At 40.9% G+C, this 21757-nt stretch overlaps 1 protein-coding gene across 4 annotated transcripts in view; it reads right to left on the reverse strand.

Annotated features, from left to right (window-relative positions):
- Positions 1-21757, reverse strand: part of Col19a1 (collagen type XIX alpha 1 chain) — a 348475-nt gene that overhangs the window by 311849 nt on the left and 14869 nt on the right. For all 4 annotated transcript variants that reach the window (XM_087567043.1, XM_087567044.1, XM_087567042.1 and 1 more), the window contains 2 exon segments: positions 8904-8963; positions 7345-7444 (listed from right to left, as the gene is read on the reverse strand). In XM_087567043.1, coding sequence (XP_087423169.1) covers positions 7345-7444; positions 8904-8963 — 160 coding nt within the window.

Consider the following 21757-nt stretch of genomic DNA (forward strand, 5'->3'; position numbering starts at 1 on the left):
CACAGTCAAGGGGACCACCGATGTCTATCTACATCTTTATGGCCAATTATTCACTCAGTTCAGCCTTCCAAAATAATATCGAGTATGTGAAATCTGACGGAAGAATATCTGGTTAGCTTAAGCTGGATAATGAAAATATAAAGTTTTCCTAAGCCCTGCTAGATGACTGACAAATTGAATGTGTTTCATGTTTTACACACCCATAAAGCAAGATTCGTGTAACCATGTGACCGCGTTCATGGTTGCCTTCTCCTAGGCCCTTCTCCTTTACTTTCTCTTGCAGTCAATGGAAGAATGCTCTTCGATGGCTACATTTCGGAAGTACCAGAAGCAGAGAGAGGGGGGGTCTAGCAAAGATGCAACATTTTATCAATGTAGTATGTGTTTATACCTCCTTATGTTGCCAAGGGGATTTCTTACTTTGACTCAGTGACATTGTACTTAAAAATGAAGAGAAAAAGAACTCTCCACCTGACAAATTAAAAATGTTCTTTTATATTGGGCTGAGTCTTTGACTAATACTTTTTTTTTACATAGAAAAGTTTCTTGAAGGTTCTTCAAAATTGCATTATAGAAGAAATTATGTCACGGGTAGTTGATGTGACTTTGATATGAAGGATTCATATGTTGCTTGATTTCTTTATGAGCCTCATGATGGAGAGACTTAAGGATGACCTTGAAAAATATCGAGATTGTATTAGCAGGTTCTGCTAAATTGTTACATGTATCCATTGCTTAGTTTCTGTCTGTTAATTTATATCTACCTAATTATAAAGTAAATCTGGAGGAAGAAATAAAACTCAGACACAAACAAACATATTTGGAAAGTATTTCATCATTTTTACATTTTAGTAGTCATTTTTATATTAAGTAACCTGTTGTTGATTTAAAAAAAAAGATAGCCCTGAATTTCCCTTAAAAAATCTGAGATAATTTCTTTTAACTATTAGCAATTAAATATTTCCATACATTATTTAAAACCTCTACAAGGGTTACCTTTAAACTCTCACAGATCTAGTGATAAGTAATTTTGCAAAAATAGCTTCCCTTAAACAATCCTGTAGCCAGGAACCCAGTGGACTTTCCTTCTCATTTTAGGATGTACAAGTGGTGACTCACCTCGCATTCCTGGCATGCCAGATGATAATTAAGGAAGTGCAGCGATGACATTTGGAATCATGTGTAACAGTCAGCCTCACGAAACAGCTGGACGGGGTTTTAGCTAAGTCACATGGCCCTTACATAGGAAGCTTTCTATCCCAAAACAAAAGAATGTCCAAAGGCAAACCCAGGGGATGCAAGGTCACTCTCCATAGCTTAACGAGGCTGCAAAGTGATCCTTCAAACCTGCCCAGGAATTAGAATCTTGTGTCAGGGCTCCGAGCACAGTTTCATGCCTCAGAACTTAGCTGTTTCTGAGTACTTGGAGAGTACCCAACTGAGAGCAAAAAAGAAGTGAAACGTGGATTAGCAAACAGGCCCATATGAGGGAAAGAATGAAAATCCTGAAAATTGGCCAATACACGAATGATACTAAAAATTCAGCCTCAATGACAGAGGGGCTGGGCTTTGTTGCTGCACTGTGCTTCGGTACAAAGGGAAAGCAAAACCTGTATCATTGTTACTGTTGGTTATAGTAGTAGTATATTATTATTATTATTATTATTAACTATTATTTACTATTATTAGTTGTTGTTTATTTATTATTAATTATTAATTTGTGTGAGTGGGTATGTGCATCTGAGGGCAAAGCCTGAAGAGGCTGGAAGTGTTGATCCCTCTTGGAACTGGAGTTCCCGGAGCTTGTGAGCCACCAGATGCAGGTTCTGGGAACCCAACCCAGTTGTTCTTAGGAGTGCTAAGTGTTTTTAACAGCTAAGCCATCCCCGCTGCTGTCTCTAGCTGCTGTTTCTTCCTTTCTTCCAGAGGACACTAGAGCTTCTTTTTGGCATTTTCACACACACTTGCCTCCTGCTGCTCCTCCTCCTCCTGGCCCGCCCCTGCCAGTCTTCCTCCCCAGTCAATTCTCTTCTTCCTCACATCGCAGGATCTCTGTTTTGTTTTCCTCTCCTTTACTTTCCCCCTTCTCCTGGTGCCCTTTTAAATTTCATAGTTACATATATGGATTAATTATCATATAATATATTGATATTATATATGCACATGAGAGGAAATATGTGGTATCTGCATTACCCGTCTGGGACCCCTCACTTGGTGTGACACTTCCATCTTTATTGCTATGCTGCTTACTTTTTTCTCTTTTCTTTTTTTACTTTTTTCCCATCTTTATTAACTTGGGTATTTCTTATTTACATTTCAAATGTTATTCCCTTTCCCAGTTTCCGGGCAAACATCCCCCTCCCCCCTCCCCTTCCTTATGGGTGTTCCCCTCCCAACCCTCCCCCCATTGCCGCCCTCCCCCCATAGACTAGTTCACTGGGGGTTCAGTCTTAGCAGGACCCAGGGCTTCCCCTTCCACTGGTGCTCTTACTAGGATATTCATTGCTACCTATGGAGTCAGAGTCCAGGGTCAGTCCATGTTAGTCTTTAGGTAGTGGCTTAGTCCCTGGAAGCTCTGGTTGCTTGACATTGTTGTACATATGGGGTCTCGAGCCCCTTCAAGCTCTTCCAGTTCTTTCTCTGATTCCTTCAACGGGGGGTCCTATTCTCAGTTCAGTGGTTTGCTGCTGGCATTCGCCTCTGTATTTGCTGTATTCTGGCTGTGCCTCTCAGGAGCGATCTACATCCGGCTCCTGTCGGTCTGCACTTCTTTGCTTCATCCATCTTGTCTAATTGGGTGGCTGTATATGTATGGGCCACATGTGGGGCAGGCTCTGAATGGGTGTTCCTTCTGTCTCTGTTTTAATCTTTGCCTCTCTCTTCCCTGCCAAGGGTATTCTTGTTCCCCTTTTAAAGAAGGAGTGAAGCATTCACATTTTGATCATCCGTCTTGAGTTTCATTTGTTCTAGGCATCAAGGGTAATTCAAGCATTTGGGCTAATATCCACTTATCAATGAATATATATCATGTGTGCTTTTTTTACAATAACTAAGATGTGGTCTCAGCCCAGGTGTCTATCAGTAGTTGAATAGATGCAGAAAGCATGATACACTGGATATTTTTTCGGTTGCAAAGGAAAATAAAATCATGACATTTGTAGAAAAAAATGGACAGAGCTGTGAAATTATTTGAAACGTGTAACTTTTCCTTGTTTTCTGTATCTCTCTAACAGGCTCCAGGAAGGAAAGACAGACTCGATCCCTTACCAGCGGAATCCTGAGTATCATTCAGAGCTGAGTCATAAGGAAGCTCAGGGTCTGTTGACTGAAACACACTTTGATTACATGAGTTTCGGGGACTCCCCGATGCTACTTGTTATTTATTCTTTATCCAACAAAACCATTTTGAACATCCATGGTAGTTAGAAAGCATTCTCACCCCTATTTGCAATTGCATGAGTTTTAAGCTTGAAAACAACACATATGAATTTAAAGCCACAGGCCCTAATGCTACAGAAGACTTTGGAGAATACGAAATATACAAGGATACGAGGTGATGCAACAGGGACTTTGTTCTATCTTTATGAATGTACAATGTACTGCTATTGTCTGTGACTAGCCTTCTATACAATCTGAGGCCAAGACTTACTCCTATCTCAGTGTAACTTATTGTCCACTCTCACCCCTCCCCATCATTCCTAATACCAAACTATGGTAGTTTTAAATAAGAAAAATTCCCCATAGGCTCAAGTACTTAGACACTTGGTCCCCAGAGAGCAATGCCGTCTATGGAGGGGGCTCAACTTTACTAAAGCAATCCCTGAAGGTCTACCTTGAAGCTTCATAGCCTTGCCCACTTCTGGTATATTCTGTTCCCTTTCTGCAGTTGAAGATGTAATATCTGGCCTCCCTGTTCCATGCACCTACTACCAGACTCACCTCCCCTGCCCTTATGGACTCTTCCTCTGGAAGCGTAAGTCAAAATAGTTTTTCACAAGCTTTTTTGGTCACAGCATTTTTTTTCAAAGAAAAGTAACGAATACACCTCCTTTCCTCGTCCCTCACATCCACCATTCCCCTCTCATTAACTACCCCTGATTTCCATGCAAATGTTGGAACTAAATAACCCTTCTTTCATAAAGTAACCAACAATTTAGTGAAGGAGACAGAGAAAGACAACTAACTCCTCCCACTAGTAATTTATTTTGGTAACAAAAATCAGAACGTATTTATTCCATTCTAGGTAGAATATTTTTAGCATCGCAAAAGGTTAAGAATGTTAACATACCCAGTGTCATATGTGTTAAATACTTAACGAGTAAACTATGTTATCCTAGCTCATAACGTCTTATTAGCTGGGTATTTTTCATGGATAGTATCCCTTTACCCTTATAGGTGTTACTTCAAATGCAAAACCCAGCTTCCAGACTTTTATCAGAAATCTAATAAAATCAGTTTCAGATTTGAAACTCGTTTGAACACCCCACAGTTTTCTTTCCCCTGATGGTCATAGTGTGGAGTTTTTTAAATCTACAGAACTCAGTATGACTGCAGAACCCACCTTAGCATGGTAGCAGACAGCCACTATTTAAATAAATTCTTAAATAAATAGCCTGAGAGATAGGGTGATTCGCTATATTGGAATCAGTAATAAGTCAGGAAATTGGTGTCCTGAAATTTATCCTCCATTTTTTTTAATCCAGTTCTGACCACCATGACATTAGAATCAACAATACATAGAAAGTCAAAGTTTGTGAACCATCACCTTTGAATTGTGAGGGTAGTAATTAAAGCCTCGTGAAAGAAAAAACCCCAACCAGTAAGGAGAAAAGAATCTCTGGCCTATGTGGTGACCTACCATTCCAGTTGGGCCAGGTCAGTTGCCTGTCCAAGGTTTAAGGAAGGTAGACCCCCTTAAGACAAGCTAAACAGATAGGTGGAAGAGTTTTTCTTTGATGAAATACTGTTCCTGTCCTCCCTGGCCTCATCCCCATAGCACAGTGTCTTACGGAGTGCATCTGAGCAGTGTCCATATAGAGTGCATCCACTTACTCTTTGGAATTATACAGAAAAGTAACTTTCCTTTTTCTCCCTAACACTCTGGCTGTCTTACACCTAGCTTACTCGTCGGCTGTGTGTCTAATCTCCAGGCTAGTCACAAAACATATTTTTCTTTTGTCTCTCATTCTCCTTCTCTGGGCAGCTGATGAGATTTCTTGCTTACCTACCGTCATCGTTTCTCTTTGAAACACTAATACATGTTTTTCTCGAGACTCCACTTGAATCCATTCTTAAATACTTTCTACTAGTAAATCCAAAAGCCTTGAGAAGGGGACAAAAAACTTACTCTGAAAAGATAATTCAGACAACTTAATAGTATGCCGCCTAGATTCTTTTAAAGTGCCCATCTCTAGTAATCACCCTTCGCTATCTCAAGAAGTAGTGAAGAAATAGGAGTTTCAAATCATGAAAAACACAGCGCGCTCTTCAGACACCCCTGAGTTAATACACCTCTAAATGTAATAAAGATGGAGATGGTTTAGATATAAGGATAGACATCTTGAAACCCCTTTCCTGAGCAAACTTTGGATGCCTCCCAAGAAGCCAGGCTGAAAATACTGAGTCTCAGATAGGTTTCTGGTTTCTGATCCCCACGTTCAGGAGGCTTCCTCCCTCCTGAACGTCCAGTGGAACGTGCCGGAACAATGAAAGCAAGTTGAGGCACGGGAAGCATTTTCATTTTCCCTTTAAAATAGCATCCGCCTTTTCCCATGCTGACTCTGCAAGGCAGCTTATTTACAAACGTATAAATAGCTGTAACTTTACTCCAGGCCCATTGAAAACCCAAAATGGCATCATGCAAGAGAAGCAGCCTAGCACACTTGGCTCCGTGAGTGAAATGAATGTGGACATGAGTCAAGAGACTTGACACTCGGGAGTCCGGCTTAGCCAGAAACCCTCCGGTTTCCTGTCGTGGAGGAACAGGGGTTATGCTCTGCAGAGCCAAAAAATGCACTTCCATTGATTGTCTAGAGACTGAGGACTGGTTTAGAGCCAAGGTTGGAAAACGAATTTCAATCCATGCCTAACATTTATAATCCTGTGGACTCCCAGGGAGAGCACCGTTGCCGAATAGTGAAAGTACTGTTCAAATCAGCCTAATCTACTCTGCTAAAGTCCAGTGGATTTAAAATGACTCGCTCCAATCAATTCTTTTCCCACAGGGCCAGGATTGATGGGATTTAAATCAACAGGAAAAAAAGAAGTAAGAAAAATAATGTTATTTTTTGAACAGAATGCATTGCCTTTTCTAAAAAAAAATGTTATCTACTACTTCTTAACCTCCCCCTCCACAAGTGCGCACGAACACAGGTGCACGCACACGCACACTCACACGCACGCACGCACGCATGCACGCACGCACGCACGCACGCAGATACACTAGCGCACTCCTTGTTTTTCCTGACAGCATATGCTTGATCAAGCATGGAACTGCTGGGCTGCCCTCAACGTATGCTCATGAGGTCACGTAAACAGCTATACCTTACGGCACCGGATGAAAGCCCCCACGCCCCCCACGTGACATTCGCTCCTTCTATTCCCCAAACATCAAATTAGTCTCTTCCTCGGTATCTTTGTTTCCCATCCGTGAATGAACAGAACGTCATTAAAATTAAACTATCCAAAGCGTCACAAAACAGGAAGTCTAAAAGAAAGGATCTCAGGATCGGTAAGAAGATGGGTGAGGAACTCGAGAACACGCACGCATGTCAATTACATGAAGACATCTATGTGCATGCTAAACCCAGGGGAAACACGGTGGTTTTCCACAATGGTGCATTTACACACAGGAATGTTCAAGTCTGACCCAAGATACAAATACTAAAACAAACAAAGAAAAAGCCCTGTAAAACGATTTCTCTTCCCTTCAAGCTCTATTCCAAATATAAAGAGAGCACCCAAGGCTAAACTGTTATTTGAATTCAGCACAGAGCATAGCATATACAGGAATAAATACAGTGCCAGCCTTTTGTCTCTGAATATACATTGAGCCTTATGTTTCAAAGTTCACATTTTAAAATATAATATCGGTTATGTCTATGTTAAATATTAATAAGATTTCTCTCAAAAATATATTTAGTTTTCTAAAGACTATTTCTTTGTGCAAATACAGGGTTCAGTTGCAGAGTTTTATCAATAACAAATACATAAGTTGTGTATTCGTTACAGCATTGGGGTACACTACTGAGCTTTTTAATTTTTGAGCAACGGTTCAGGATATTCTCAGAAAATAATTTATGTAGCATTGTTAACATGAAAAGAAAAATGAATTGCTTTACTTACACAGTGTCTCTGATAAGAAGCGTGCTACCCAACTTGAAACAGGTTTTATCACCTTCGCAAAACGCGTGTCTCAGAGCAAAGCTTTCTCCCAGATCAAAGCCTGTAAGATGTGACATGTTATTAAAACCAGCAACAAACTCAACAGATGTATTGATCTTTAAACAGGATTCTTTGTTATCCATATCCACAGATTGATTTAAAATAAAAACCCTCCTGCTTGAAACCAACACATACGCCCCATTTCTTTTTTATTTTCCTTTTATAGTTACAGGAGAATAAAATTCTCTTTGCATGCAGAAGGGATAGCCATCTTTCTAAAGAACAGAACATAAATATCGTTCTTCTTTTTTTTTTTTTTTTTGCTTCGCCTGGTCTGAATGCAAAGCGATCCTCCAACGCCAGCCTCCACAGTGCTAAGATCACACGTGTAAACCACCATGCTTGTTCCTCTCAGATGTTTACAAGGAATAAAATACCACTCCCATTTAATCTGGGAATTGACCTAAGCAAATTATTACAGTAGCTCATTGTGCCATCTCTAACCTGTATGCAGAAGATTAGGATAAAAATAGTAGTCCTTGGTTTAAAATCTAGACGGCCTCTTACAGAACCATACTTCGGGAGAATTACAGGAATGTGGGAAATGCTTAGACTCCAGATGGGATGTATGCGTTATCATCTTGCATATGCGAGAGCGTTGGGGAAAAACAGAGAAAGAGATGGGAAGGAAGGTGAAGGAGAATGGGAATGTTGGCTGGGCTTAGTAGCACACACCTAGAACACACTTTGGAGGCTGAAGCAGGAGGATCCTGAGTTTGAGGCCAGCCTGAGATGACCCTGTCCAAAAAAAAAAAAAAAAGCAAACAAACAAATAAACAAAAAGTGATAATAACAAGAAAACCAGCAATGACAACATTAATGACAAAAAAAATTAGAAAAAAATAAAATAAAAAGGTTACACCAAAATTGTGTGGAAATGGTGACTACATGTAGACGCTAAAACATCTCATAAATATTCTTCTCTCTTTTCAAAACTTCAATGGAAGGCACGAGGCCTGTGATTTTACACAGCTTTCGTTCTCCACCGCGGTGAGGGGAGGGAGGTGTTGCTACCCTGAGATGAGACAATGTGGAACTCTGCTGTCAGTATTTCTCCCTCAGCATTTACTTTCCTATGTGCATGTTGTGATCTTAACCTGTAATGCCAGCGGAGTAGCAGTAAGGTTCACCTTCTGCTCAGGGGCATAAAATCTCTGGCTTGATGGAGACCTAACATTGCATCTGGCAGGATCAATGACCTGGCTGAGGGGCCACCCTAGGGCAGTGCATTCACTCTGAGCCATACCAAAGAGATAGCTGGAATATTATTCCTTTAATGAAACAATATACTTTACCCCCCCTGAACCCTCATTCCCTAGGGCTTCAACCACACAGCATCTGGGCACTATGAAGAGACCCCCACAAAATTTCTGATAATGAAGTCCCCCCAAAGTGGGCTATGGTGTATCTGGTGATAACTTTGCACAAAGTGCCGCCTAGCAAAGAACTGCAATGCTTACCTGACAAGATGCTCCTGTCGTCTCGATATCCCTCTGTTCTCAGTACAGGGCAGGTTGTTCCTATTTAAAAAAAAATCATAGATTATTTGAACTAAATTTCCCATCATGCTTTTCCCAAATAAAGTTGAATGCTACCGTAAAATCATAAGCAAAATAAAATTGAAAATAAAACGAATTGAACCATTTTATTAGATTTCTGTAAAGTGAGGGTGATGTTCTCCACCCCACTGTATGTCTATGAAAGTTTAATGTTTGTTCCTATAAAATATTTAGATTATTGCCCAGCCCATGCTGAAAACACATTTGTGCCGCCTGGTGTTGTCACTACTACTCAAACATCCGTATGTTTCTAAATATTTGACAATAGGAGTTAACTCCAATCCAACCAGTTAAATAAGGGGGTTACTACTATACTCTCCCATAATTTTGCTCAGATTTTGTAATCAGGTGATCCTAAACGATAGAACATGAACAGAAAGAAAAACTAAATAAAATTAGAAAGCAGAGATCTTTTGATAGGATAAAATTTAGAAAGTGAGTACTTTATGTTTGTCAATAATACACAAAGGAATAAAGTGGATCTCTATCCAGTGAGTTTACACATCCAATAAAACTACATCCTACAAATGCAGTAATCTATACACATATATAGTTCTTTGAACTAATATATTTAAATCTAACTCAGACTATAACCTACAAATGCAAGAGTGAAGAAAACTGCCACCTGACTTTTAAATCACACCACAATGACTCTACAACAGCACAGCTACATTCCTAATCTAAGTATCTTAAGTTTTATAATACAAACGGGAAATAAACTGCTTATGACCACACTGACTATATGCTTGACTGACAGTAAAAACCTCCAACTTTCCAGTTTTTCACAGAATGCCTCCATCCTTCATTTGTCAAATACACCCAGACTAGTGTTGGGACAAGAACTCAGGATAGCATATTAAACTAGAAGGGTCTCAAGATTTAAGTAGGGCTATCACATATTTTACAAGTAAAAATATCAAATAGCATATTCTTTCTGATGATGATTAAAATAGCAATTCCTATAAGTCAGGATATGTGTGTGTGTGTGTGTGTGTGTGTGTGTGTGTGTGTGGTGTGTATGTTTATGGTGTATATGTGTGTGTGTTTATGGTGTGTGCCTGTGTTTGTGGAGTGTGTGTGTGTGTGTGTGTGTATGTTTGTGGTATGTGTGTATGTATGTGGGGGGTTGTGGAGTGTGTGTGTATGTTTGTGGTGTGTGTGTGTCTCTGTGTATGTGTCTGTGTGTGTGTGTGTGTACACTGGCAAGCTTTTTCTTTTGTTTAAATGGAAGAACAAAGAAACGAAACTAGCTAAAGGCAAAGTTGAACAGTAACTTGGAGAGAAACTCTGAGATATCGGTGATCCTTTTAACGTGGCATTAGTGTACATATAGAAGGACACATCAATCAAACAGTAGGAGTTCCAAATGCAGACCGTTCCACATACAGCTTCATTTACTGCAAAAAGACCACGGCAATTCACTGGGAAATGGAAGGTCTTTTCAACCAGTGGTATCTAGACATTGATAGAGGAAAACACTGAATCTTGATTTTCACATCACATATGGAAACTGGACTATGTTGTAAGCGTGAAGAGTAAAGCATAAATCAAGTTCAGTATTATATAAAGCTCTGTGAACCGGGAGGAGCAAGGGGTGTTTTGAAAGAGACAAAAAATTACTATCAAAAGAAAATATTGGCAAATGGAGCTCCATTACAATTAAAAAACTTGTTAACCAAAAGATCAGATGTGTGAGAAGACATGCCAGCGAATAGAAGGTGTCTATAATGTGGGTATCTTGAGGAGAGAAGGCAAACCACAGAAGCAGAGGAAATACAGTGAAGGACTGTGTCCAGAACAAACCCTGGGCTCCCACAAATGAGCAAAACACGAAAATTTGTTTCAAAACACTTTTCGCACTTCACGAGGCAGATTATCCAAATCACCAACCCACATAATCAGAAGCGTTCCACTTCATTAGTAATCAAGAGATGGAGAGGAAGCTACTAAGATTCTTTTAAATGGCTCAAATTAAAAAAAAAAAAAAACAACTGTCACTTGTAGTGTTGATGAGGGTGTGACAAAGGGTGACATTTCCTGCTCACTTACGTGGTGTGTGGCACGTGGAAAGTGGCAGGACCATGTGAGAAAACTTTTTGACAGTATTTATTATAGAAGCTTATGAAGTATGACTCTAAGGAAGAAAAACTCAGTGACCCAAGAGACAAGAAAGCCACGCAGGACTCAAAAGACCTTTTTAGATAAGAATGTCCACCCTATTGTTATTTGGAGAGTTACAACCTCAAAGCTCATTGGCAGGAGGTCATACTATGGTATAAACAATGAAAAATACGGATAGTTGGGGGAGAGAGAGAGAGAGAGAGAGAGAGAGAGAGAGAGAGAGAGAGAGAGAAGAAACAGAAAGAAAAGACAGAAAAAGAAAGGAAGGAAGGGAGGAAGGAGGGAGGGAGGGAGGGAGGGAGGGAGGGGAGGAAGGAAGGAAGAAAGGAAGGGAGGGAGGGAGGGAGGGAGGGAGGGAGGGAGGGAGGGAGGGAGGAAGGAAGGAAGGAAGGAAGGAAGATTTGACTTGATACTTAAAACTGTTTTGACCTTAGAGGTACAATAACTAGGGAAGTGTCATCTCCCTTGAACAAACACTGCCTATTCCACTTATATGACGATTACGCAACCAATCTGCTTCAGAGGAGTGATCACCACAGAGGGGTGTCTCCTCAGAGCAGGTGCACAGAAACCTTCTAGAATCCAGGGCATATTTCATTATTTTATTTACAGGGTAATTCCGCAAGTGTACACAGACACGTGTAAAAATCCCGTGTGTTTGTACTTTGAACATCTACTGACATCAGCCCTGTATAAGCAAACTCTCAACACAGGGAGAAACCCAGCAGCTCTCTTGAGAAAATATTTCCACCTAAAATCAATTTTAAAATTTAAATTTAGAACATTCCCAAGTTTAAAAAAAAAAGTCTCTTCGCTGCGGATATCTGTAAGAAAATGAAGGGTAAGAGGAACCGTGCATCCCTCACACCATGTACACATAGAGGAAAGGATTCCGTACGAGGTTGGTGGGCAAATCTCTGGGCAGCAGAAGGGCTTCCCTGCTGTGAGACTTTGGTGGGGAAGGGAAGACGTGTGGCCTGTCTCCTACTGGAGACCAATAAATCTCATTTAAATTCTTCCTAGCAGATATATGGCGATGTCAACGGAATAAACACACTGCTTTGAAAATAAATGGGAACCCGACATTTGTAGCAATAGTTATGCATTTCTCCACTGAAAGTATTCAGTTTGTAAAGCATTAATGCCATTTCACACCTCTAGATTGCATTCTCTGCTGTGAACAGATGAGCAGAGGAAATTAAACTTAAGATTTAAGGCACAATGAGATAAGTTCATGAAGACTCAAGGATTCACCGCACAAAACCGAGAAAGCAGTATCAATGCCTGTCGTAAGCTAGATACGCCAATCAACTTAAATATTGACATATGTATTTTAATATAGAACAGTGGAAGTAACTGTCACGGATTGGATATGTTAAATTATTGAAATATTAACACACAAACACACATCTGCATTTTATTGTTGTGACTTAAGACTAATGCATGAGACTCGAATGTCGTGATATTTGTCTAAACAGGACCAAGCACAGCAGCTCTGTCCCTCAGAGGCTCCCCGGAATATTTTCTGTCCCTCAGAGGCTCCCCGGAGTATTTCTAAGAGTAATGAATGCCATCCTTCTTGGAAAGATGCAGTGTTTGCTGAACTCAACAGTTTCTCAAAAGCAAATACGAGTCATTTCAGCAAATGCATGCTGAAGTGTTAATGTTGGTGATTGTCAGACTTAATTTCCTCTTTCCATGGCTTGAAAGGACCTGGGCTGTCTATGGGGCTGCTGAAAAGAGCCACGGGGAAACAAAAAGGAAATCAGCTAGCTCAACTTCCTGTGCATGCATCATGACTTTATCTCAATTGCCTTTAAAGAAGAAACATCTTTTAACCCTCTGTTCCCTGGCCGTCTAAAAAATGAGTCACCCTAGAGAAAGACGATCATGCCACTACCCAAGGCAGAGTACAGAGTAAAACACATTTCCTGCAAAACAACTTTTCCTTCCTCTTTATTGAACATCTCCTCTCAAGAGCATATTCTAAACAAAGTAGTAACGTTCCTAAGAAACGCTCTTCTTTAATAAAATACATTTGTCCTCATTTGAAATGTGTGCTTAAAAAATGAATCTGGGGGTTGGGGATTTAGCTCAGTGGTAGAGCGCTTGCCTAGCAAGCGCAAGGCCCTGGGTTCCGTCCCCAGCTCCGAAAAAAAAAAAAAGAAAAATAAATGAATCAGACTCTCTCTCTCTCTCTCTCTCTCTCTCTCTCTCTCTCTCTCTCTCTCTACACACACACACACACACACACACACACACACAAAATCTAACCTTTCGGTTCATTTCTGGTTTTACCAGCAGCCTTAGCCCACTGGAATCTTGACGCTAGTTGGTTTCTTTTCATAAGACATTTTGAAAGAATTACATGTATGGGTGTTTTGCCTGCGTGGATGTCTGTGTATCACATGCAATGCTCCCACAGACCACAGAGGGCAAATGGATGCCCTGGTACTGGAGCTGCAGGCTGTTGTGAGCCTGTCATGTAGGTGCTGGGAACTGAACCCAAGTCCTCTGCAAGATCCACGAGTGCTCTTAAACACGGAGCCAGATCTCTAGCTCCATAAAAAAAATATTTTCAATAATGTAGAGAAACATTAAATGTAAGTATAAGGATAGGGTTATAGGCAAGCAATTTTAGATAAAAACCCCTAAAACACACAAAATAAAAACAAAGGTAGACAGTTTTATTTGTCAAAAAGAAAAAAGAACTGCTCAGTTTTAAATACAGGCTCTTTTGTCTAAAATATTTTATTCTGAGTTACGTAAGTCATCATTTTAGTATAGTATTCACTAGAATACTTGACAGTGTGTCGGAATCTCTTCAGTTTTTTTTTTTTTTGGTTGTTTATTTGTTTGTTTGTTTGGTTCATTGGTTTCCCTTTCTTCGCATATCTAAGGCCAGGTAAGATCTATTGTTTCAGTTTTGTCTTTTCAACTGATTTAATACCTAAGCAGTCTGTGTTTGTTTGCGGATAGTCATACCAAATATGAGCTAGTTGTCCCTGTGACTCTAGCTTAGGAAAAGCAGGAGGCAAATTCATTCTTGCATTTACAAAAGCTGAGGGGGAAATTGAGTTTCCGGGTCATGAAGAATAAAGGCCAGCGTGTTCTATTGGACACTTTGTTGTTTACTGACAGGTCTTAGTATTTACGGAAACACTTCGGGGATTGCAAGAAAAGACAATGAGTCACTTGCAGGATGAGGATATAACTCATATTCCAGCTTTGCTATAATGTACACAGAGATGGCTCATCCGTTACAAGCACCTGCTGTTCTTGCAGAGAATCAAGTCTGGGTTCCTAACATCCACACAGTAGTTTACCATCACCCGATTCTCCAGTTCCAGGAGACCCAACACTCTCCTCTGAAATCTGCAGGCACCAGACACTTACACGGTGTGTATGTACGCAGGCAGTCGAGATACTCAAACACATAAAACAAGGCAAATATATCTAAAACTGACTTAAATCCAAAGATAAAAATGAAGTGTGTATGTCGCTACACGTTTGCGTTCTAGCAGTAGGGCACTGTGAATTATACACCACAGCAGACCTCCTGTTCTTGAGTTTTGCATCATGAGCCCTTAGTGACCTAAGAGCAACTGAAACATGCAAGTATTAGTTGAAAACTTTCCAGAAATAATTTTTAATTTAAATTTATATTACAGAATATTTGGGGTTTTTTTTCTATTTTTAGTGCCTGCTTTGCTGTCGATCTCTTGCTGAGCCTAATTATAGGTTTATCTTCATTACAGGTAAGTAATGTATGTATAGTAAAGACAGTATATGTCAGGCTGAGTACTAAACATAGCTTGCAACAGCCACTGGGACCCACAACATTGCTCTTGTGGATAAGAAGGGGTGACTCTATTACAGCTCTCAGGTACCTGTGAGCTGAGTCTTTCTGAGGGAGAGACTTATGCCACTAATGCAGAAGAGACCAATTTACTTGTGTGGGGATCAGACAAGTAAAAGAAACACTGTCTCTTAGGAGAACCCATAGGACAGTACACGTTGCTCTGGTCAGTGTGGGAGAGGCCATGGTCTAGCCTTTGATTTTGCAGACATTGAAGTCAGGGCTTTTACAATCACAGTAGCATGTGTCTTTACCTCACTTTACCCCTAATTCCCTTGACTCCTGGCCTTTGAACCGTTTCTCCCTTCTACTAAACAGTCCTCTGGCTCAGAATCTTTGTGCTGGCTGTTTTCCAGATGTCCACGTATCTTTATTTTTAGTTGGATTTTTTTTATTTACTTACATTTCAAATGTTGTCCTCTTTCCCAGTTTCCCATCCATAAACCCCCTATCCCAACCCCTCTCTCCTTTCTTCTATGAGGGGGTCCTTCCACCCATCCACCCACCCCTTTCTGCCTCCCCACCCTGACATTACCCTAGACAGGGGGCCCAGTTTTGGCAGGACCAAGGGCTTCTCCTCCCACTGGTGCCCAACAAGGCCATCCTCTGCTACATATGCAGCTAGAACCATGGGTCTGTCCATGTATACTCTTTGGATGGTGGTTTAGTCTCTGGGAGCTCTGGTTGGTTGTTATTTTTGTTCTTATGGGGTTTCAAACCCCTTCAGCTCCTTCAATCCTTTCTCTAATTCCTTCAATGGGGATCCCATACTCAGTTCAATAGTTGGCTGCAAGCATCTGCCTCTGTATTTGTCAGGCTCTGGCAGAGCCTCTCAGGAGACAGCTATATCAGGCTCCTGTCAGCAAGCACTTCTTGACATCAGCAATAGTGTCTGGGTTTGGTGTCTGTATATGGGCTGGATCCCCAGGTGGGGCAGTCTCTGGGTAGCCTTTCCTTTAGTCTCTGCTCCACACTTTGTCTCTGTATCTCCTTCTATGAGTATTTTATCCTCACTACCTTTGTACCTCCACTTAACTGTTCCTACATGAGCTCAGGCTTCCCTGTCCATCTCTGTCTTCCCATCACACTGTATTTGATTGCCCAACAGAGGAAATGAATAAGAGATTGATAATCAAATATCAGATAGATAATGAAAACATTGCAACATAAGTAAGCCTGATTAAAAACATCTAGACTATCTGGGCATACATGAAAACATCGTTCATTATTTATCTAAACTTCAAATTTAGCCTGGTCCTTGAGATTTTTATCTGGCTACATTATTTGCTTTCCCACACTCTGTGAACCCAGAGATGATGTTAACCTGGACCACAAAGAAAGCTGTGGGGATGGGGGAGAGCAGACGGAATGAGAAACAAGAATCAACAAGACGTGGCAGGCAGATGGCTAGAGGGAGGAAGGACACTTACTTTGCTTAACTAGATAAAAGTCTGACTCACTGGAATCTCTAATAGGAATAAGAGTTGTCTGACAGTACGTGTATTAATCAGTGGAAGGTCCTGGAAGTGTTAAGATTGAGACGATGTTAAGTAAGTCAAATGTCTGAGTAGAAGCTTATGAATTAGGGGATTGTATAAAACTGGGAAGCTATGTATAACAAAAGGAACAGTCAATAAGGAGACAATAGACAGACAACAAGAAAACATCTGGAAGCCACTCAGCTGCCTAGAAGTTCATGGTTAATAACCAGAACATGAAAGGAACTCTAAAGTCTAGACAGCAAAAGAGACAGGGGTTCAAAAAGAAGTGAACGATCTGAATTTATCAAAGGACAGTGGACGAAAGGGGCGAGGACATGAAAAATGTCAGCATCACCCATGAACAGGGAAATGCAGATCCAAATTCAGTGAGAACACCTTGCTCCAATTTAAACTACCAAAAAGACAAGAAAGTGTTGGAGATGGTGAAGAGGAAGGGGAGCCATCTTGTTCATGGATGATACCAGTGTGTTATAGCTTCTGTGGAAAATAGCATGGAACTCCTTAGAAAAACCGAAATGAAACTATCACACGATCTGACTACCTCCTACCAGATATACCCCCAAATGGGCTGAAATTCTTTTGTCAAAAATGTCCATTTATGTATTTAATAAAATACTACTCATAACAGTCAAGCTATGGAATCAAACGAAATGCCTCTTGACGAGGAAGTGAACAAAGGGACTGCAATATATCCACACATAGTGGGTCTCAGCCATAAAGAGAATGCGGTATATCTGCACACAGTGGGTCTCAGCCATAAAGGCGAATGGAGTCTTCTCATTGGTAGAGCATGAGGATAACTGGAGGACCTTATATTAAATGGAACAAGCCTGACATAGGAAGAAAACTACTGTCTGTTCTTGTTCAGATGCTGATGCTCAAAAAGAAAAGTCAGCCTCACTGAAGCAGAGGGCAGAATAATGGTTGCAAGAACCCTTGAAGGTGTGACGCTTAATGCCAACTTGAAAGGATCCGGGATTAGTAGAAAGCAAACGTCTCGGTCTGTCTAGGAGAGAACTTCTGTTAGGTTAATTAAGAAGCCCAGCATAAGTCTGGGCAGCATCAATCCATAGGCTGGGGGTCCTGGACTGAGTAATAGAGAGCCTGCAAGATAAATGCATGCACTCATCTCTCGGCTTTGCGGTGAGACCAGCCACCTTAATCTTTTGGTACAACAACTTTCTTGCCTTGTGGTAGCTGAGTCCTAAAGTATGGGCCAGATAAACCCTACTTTCCTTATGTCAGGTGTTTTGTCTCAAAATCTAGAAAATAGAGGAAAAGGGGGAAAGGGGGAGAGAGAGAGAGAGAGAGAGAGAGAGAGAGAGAGAGAGAGAGAATGTGTCAGGAGGTTGGGAGGAGAGGTAGATGGAAGGAGGGAAAAAGGGAGGGAGAGAGTGAGAGAAAGAAAGCTGTTTCTACAGAAGAAACAGCCACAGTTAACAGTAATTTATTATAAATTATGAGAATTGTTATATTACTATAACAAATTGTTAGAAATAATGAGAAAATAGGCATTTAAGGCTCCCCCACACAATGAAATGTTTAAGAACATATTGATCCTCTTAACCATCACACCTGTGTATGCATATCGAATTACCACATTTCATCACAGAGATGTATACGAATATTACATGCCAATTAAAATCGTTATCAACAGAGGGGAGGGGGAGGGAGGACAAACAGACAGAAGGAAGGAAGGAGGAGAGAGGGACAGAGGGACAGAGAGAGGGAGGGGGAAGGAAAGGAAGGGAGGAGAGAAGGAAGGAAGGGAGGGAGGAAGGAGAGAAGGAAGGAAGGAAGGGAGGGAGGGAGGAGAGAAGGAAGGAAGGAAGAAAGAAAGAAAGCTACCTATAAAACTGAAACAGATCAAGGCTGCAAAGCAAACAAAAAACAAAGGACATAATTCATTTCAAAACTCAAGGACAATCACACAAAGTGCCTGACAAGAAGAGCTGGGTGAGAGAGTGCCTTAGTAACTGGGCTGCTTCACTTGTTAATTTACTTCCCTGATTTTCCCTTTTCTTCAAATCCACAGACACATACATAATGTATGCATGAGTCTTGCTTATAAAACTATAATTTGAAATCTAGTTCATTTGATAGTCCTTTTTATCAACCTCAAACCTTCATTAAGGAAAATTACTTTTTTTTTTTTTTACTTATGACACTACTTTTCCTCAAGATAAGCGGTGGAGAAGGTAAAGACAGCAGTTGTTTGCAGATGTGGAACTGCTTAGATTGCATAAATGAATGGAAAATATCTCTTGGGTATTCTGTATTCTATTTGTGTGTGTGTGTGTGTGTGTGTGTGTGTGTGTGTGTGTGTGTGTGCAGGTGCACATGTATATGGGTTTGTGTACACATCTGTGCACATGCGTACGAGGACAGAGGACCATCCCGATGTCATTTTCAAGAACCATTCACAATTTTTTTTTGAGACAGCTTCTCTCACTGGCCTAGAACTCACCATGTAATCTAGGCTGGCTGACCTTCAAGCCTCAGGGCTCTGACTGCCTCTGCCTTCCCATAGCTGAAATCACAAGGAAATCATGCTTGGCTTTAAGAAAAAAAAAGTAACTCCTGTGAATTGAATTCGGGTCCTTTTCCTTGAAAGGCAAAGCTTTGATTGACTGAACCATCTCTCATATTTTTTAAAAAAGGCTAAAACAGAATTCTTTATTTTAAATTTATGTATTCACATTACATTCTGATCACAGCCCTCCAGTCTTCCCCTTACCCATGTCTCCCTTCCCCATCATCTCTGAGAAGGGGAGACTACCCCTGCATACCAACCCACCCTGGCCACCACAGTCCCTGCAGGACCAGGCACATCCTCTCCCACTGAGGCCAGATAAGGCAACCCAGCTAGGAGAACGGGATCCACAGACAGGCAACAGAGTCAGGGTAAGCCTCCACTCCAGTTGTTAGAGGACCCCCATAAAGACCAAGTTGCATATCTACTGCATATGTGTGGAGAGGCCTAGGTCCAGTCTATGTATGTTCTTATCCCCTATCCCCTCTGCATTCCTCAGTCCTGTCCCCAACTCTTCCCCAAGACTGATGGAGGTAGTCTGGAGGTTTCTTTACTCATCCTTGCTGGCTGTACTTCCGAACCTCTGTGCACACTCTTGATATGTTGCCAAAGAATTTGAAAACTGAATATACGCTGCTTAATGCTGGGAGGAAATCAGTGGCTAACAAGAGTAGACAAAAGTATGCTGGGTTATAATGTAACAAAAATACTATGAAGGGGTGGGGAGAGATGAGAAACAGTAAGCAGACCGACTATTTTAAGGGAGAGGTCACAAGCAGTCTTCCAAGCACCTTCACTAGTGAGCTTGGACCCAAACCTTCTGAAGAAGGTACTTGGCTAAGAGGCGTGTCCTGCAGACACAGTGCTTTTCTTCTACTCTCCAAATTTAGGAATTAAGTACCGTGTGTGTCTCTTTGAAGATTTTCAGGTGGTACCGTTTCGAGCACCAGGGTTTATTTAAAATTTCTACATGAGGTTAATAGGAGATTTTTATCAGTAAATATAAGCTATATTTCAGAATAATAAGATTTCCCTTGCACTTAGTAGAGAATTGAATTAATAGGGTTTCTGTGCCTAACCGTGAGCCTGCGAGAGTCTTCATTATGAGCGAGACAGTTTACACGCTGTATGGAAATTGTTTAAAAATATTCTCTTAGATGGCATCCTGCCTTCGATTCTGCCTATGCTTTTCACACTGTTTTATTTTTTAAGATTTCTTATAATAATTTAGTATGCGAGCTTAAGGATACACTAAAAGAAACTAACCATGTGATGTGGACGTTTCTATCACAGAGGATCCAGTTTTAAGCAACTGATTAAGGCAAGTTTGGAGGTTGTCCAGTGTTGCACTTATGTTTGTACACTTTTCTTCTCTACTCTGACAATGGAGACCAAGCTATCAAACAGTCAAGAGGACATTACTGTCAGTATGAAAATAACACAAAAGTATCTTACCCCATTGTGAGAATATAACGAAGCTTTATCAAAAAATCAGAAATGCCTGGATTCAAGACTGTTCAATGTACATGCTTAAAGTCTCATCCGTATTATTCTTAAATTCTGCCCCACCTGCAACACTATTCCGAGTAAACACTGAGGTCGTTGGAGCATGAAGGGCAGCCTTGGAGACGTGAGTTATCCTTTCTTACACTTGGTTTTAACTGTAAACTGTTGACAACCTCGCCAAGTCCAGACCTGAAACCCTAGCCTCTCCCTCAGATTCGCTAGACTTTATTTTTAGATGTAATCACTTCCCTCCGGTCAATGGTTAGTGGCCACACACACAGGTCTGCACATGAGGAGACTAAAATGGGAACCTTGCACTGTGAATCAGACACACAAGGCACGACACTAGAGGAGTCTCCTGGCAGGGCGGGCGGCGGTGTGTCATAGTCTCCAACTGTGTCTGTGATGGCAGTGCTGTGCTGATTTTCAACTCGTGCAAATGATACTCGAAGTGAAGCAGTCTTCGTTCATGGCTTCTTGCTCTACAGGCCCTCCTCGACCACATCACTTGAGAAAACCCGGTGTTTCCTCCAATAATTCCCTTAGTGCAATGTGTTTTGTAAATATTATTATAACTCAGGTTCTTTGGAAACTATTAATTCATTAAGGTGTTTGGAGGTGGAAAGAATTTATATATATATATATATATATACAATTTGGCTAAGAATGTTGATGTTCAATGTATTCAATGTAGAAAATGCAAATTCAGAGGAATTCCAAAATGTAGAACTTTGGCTATGTAAAAATCAATGAATTCTAAGTTTATTTGGTAGACAGTAGCCATGTGGCTAACGACTCTCTCTTTACTTACACAGTTTATAAGTAAATAATGCGTATTTTTCTTTAAAAACAGAGGCAAAGACAATAGTCACAAGCATTCTTCTTCCAGTAAACAAGTTAATAAAGCTGGAGACTAAAACAACAAAATAACAGACGATAACCAACCCAGGAGTAAATCAGATGGAAAATAAAACAGCATTTCATTATCCCCAAGGTGAGCGTTTCCCCGCGTGCGGTCCCCAGTCATCCTGTATTAGACGCGACTGGTTGGCTTGTCAAGGGTGTAAAGCACTGAGCTTACCCTGGCGGCATCCACAGCAGTCAGGAGTAAGTACCTGCTGGGATTCTGTCTCTCACTGAAACCAGAGAGCCATCTGCATCGATCCTTCAAACCACGGTTCCATTCAACGCCATTTTCTACAAAATAGCATGGCCAAAAGCTCTGGCCCACTCA

The sequence above is a fragment of the Rattus norvegicus genome, chromosome 9 (assembly GCF_021556685.1).
Source record: "Rattus norvegicus strain SHRSP/BbbUtx chromosome 9, alternate assembly SHRSP_T2T, whole genome shotgun sequence".
In the NCBI taxonomy this organism is placed as follows: Eukaryota; Metazoa; Chordata; class Mammalia; order Rodentia; family Muridae; genus Rattus; species Rattus norvegicus.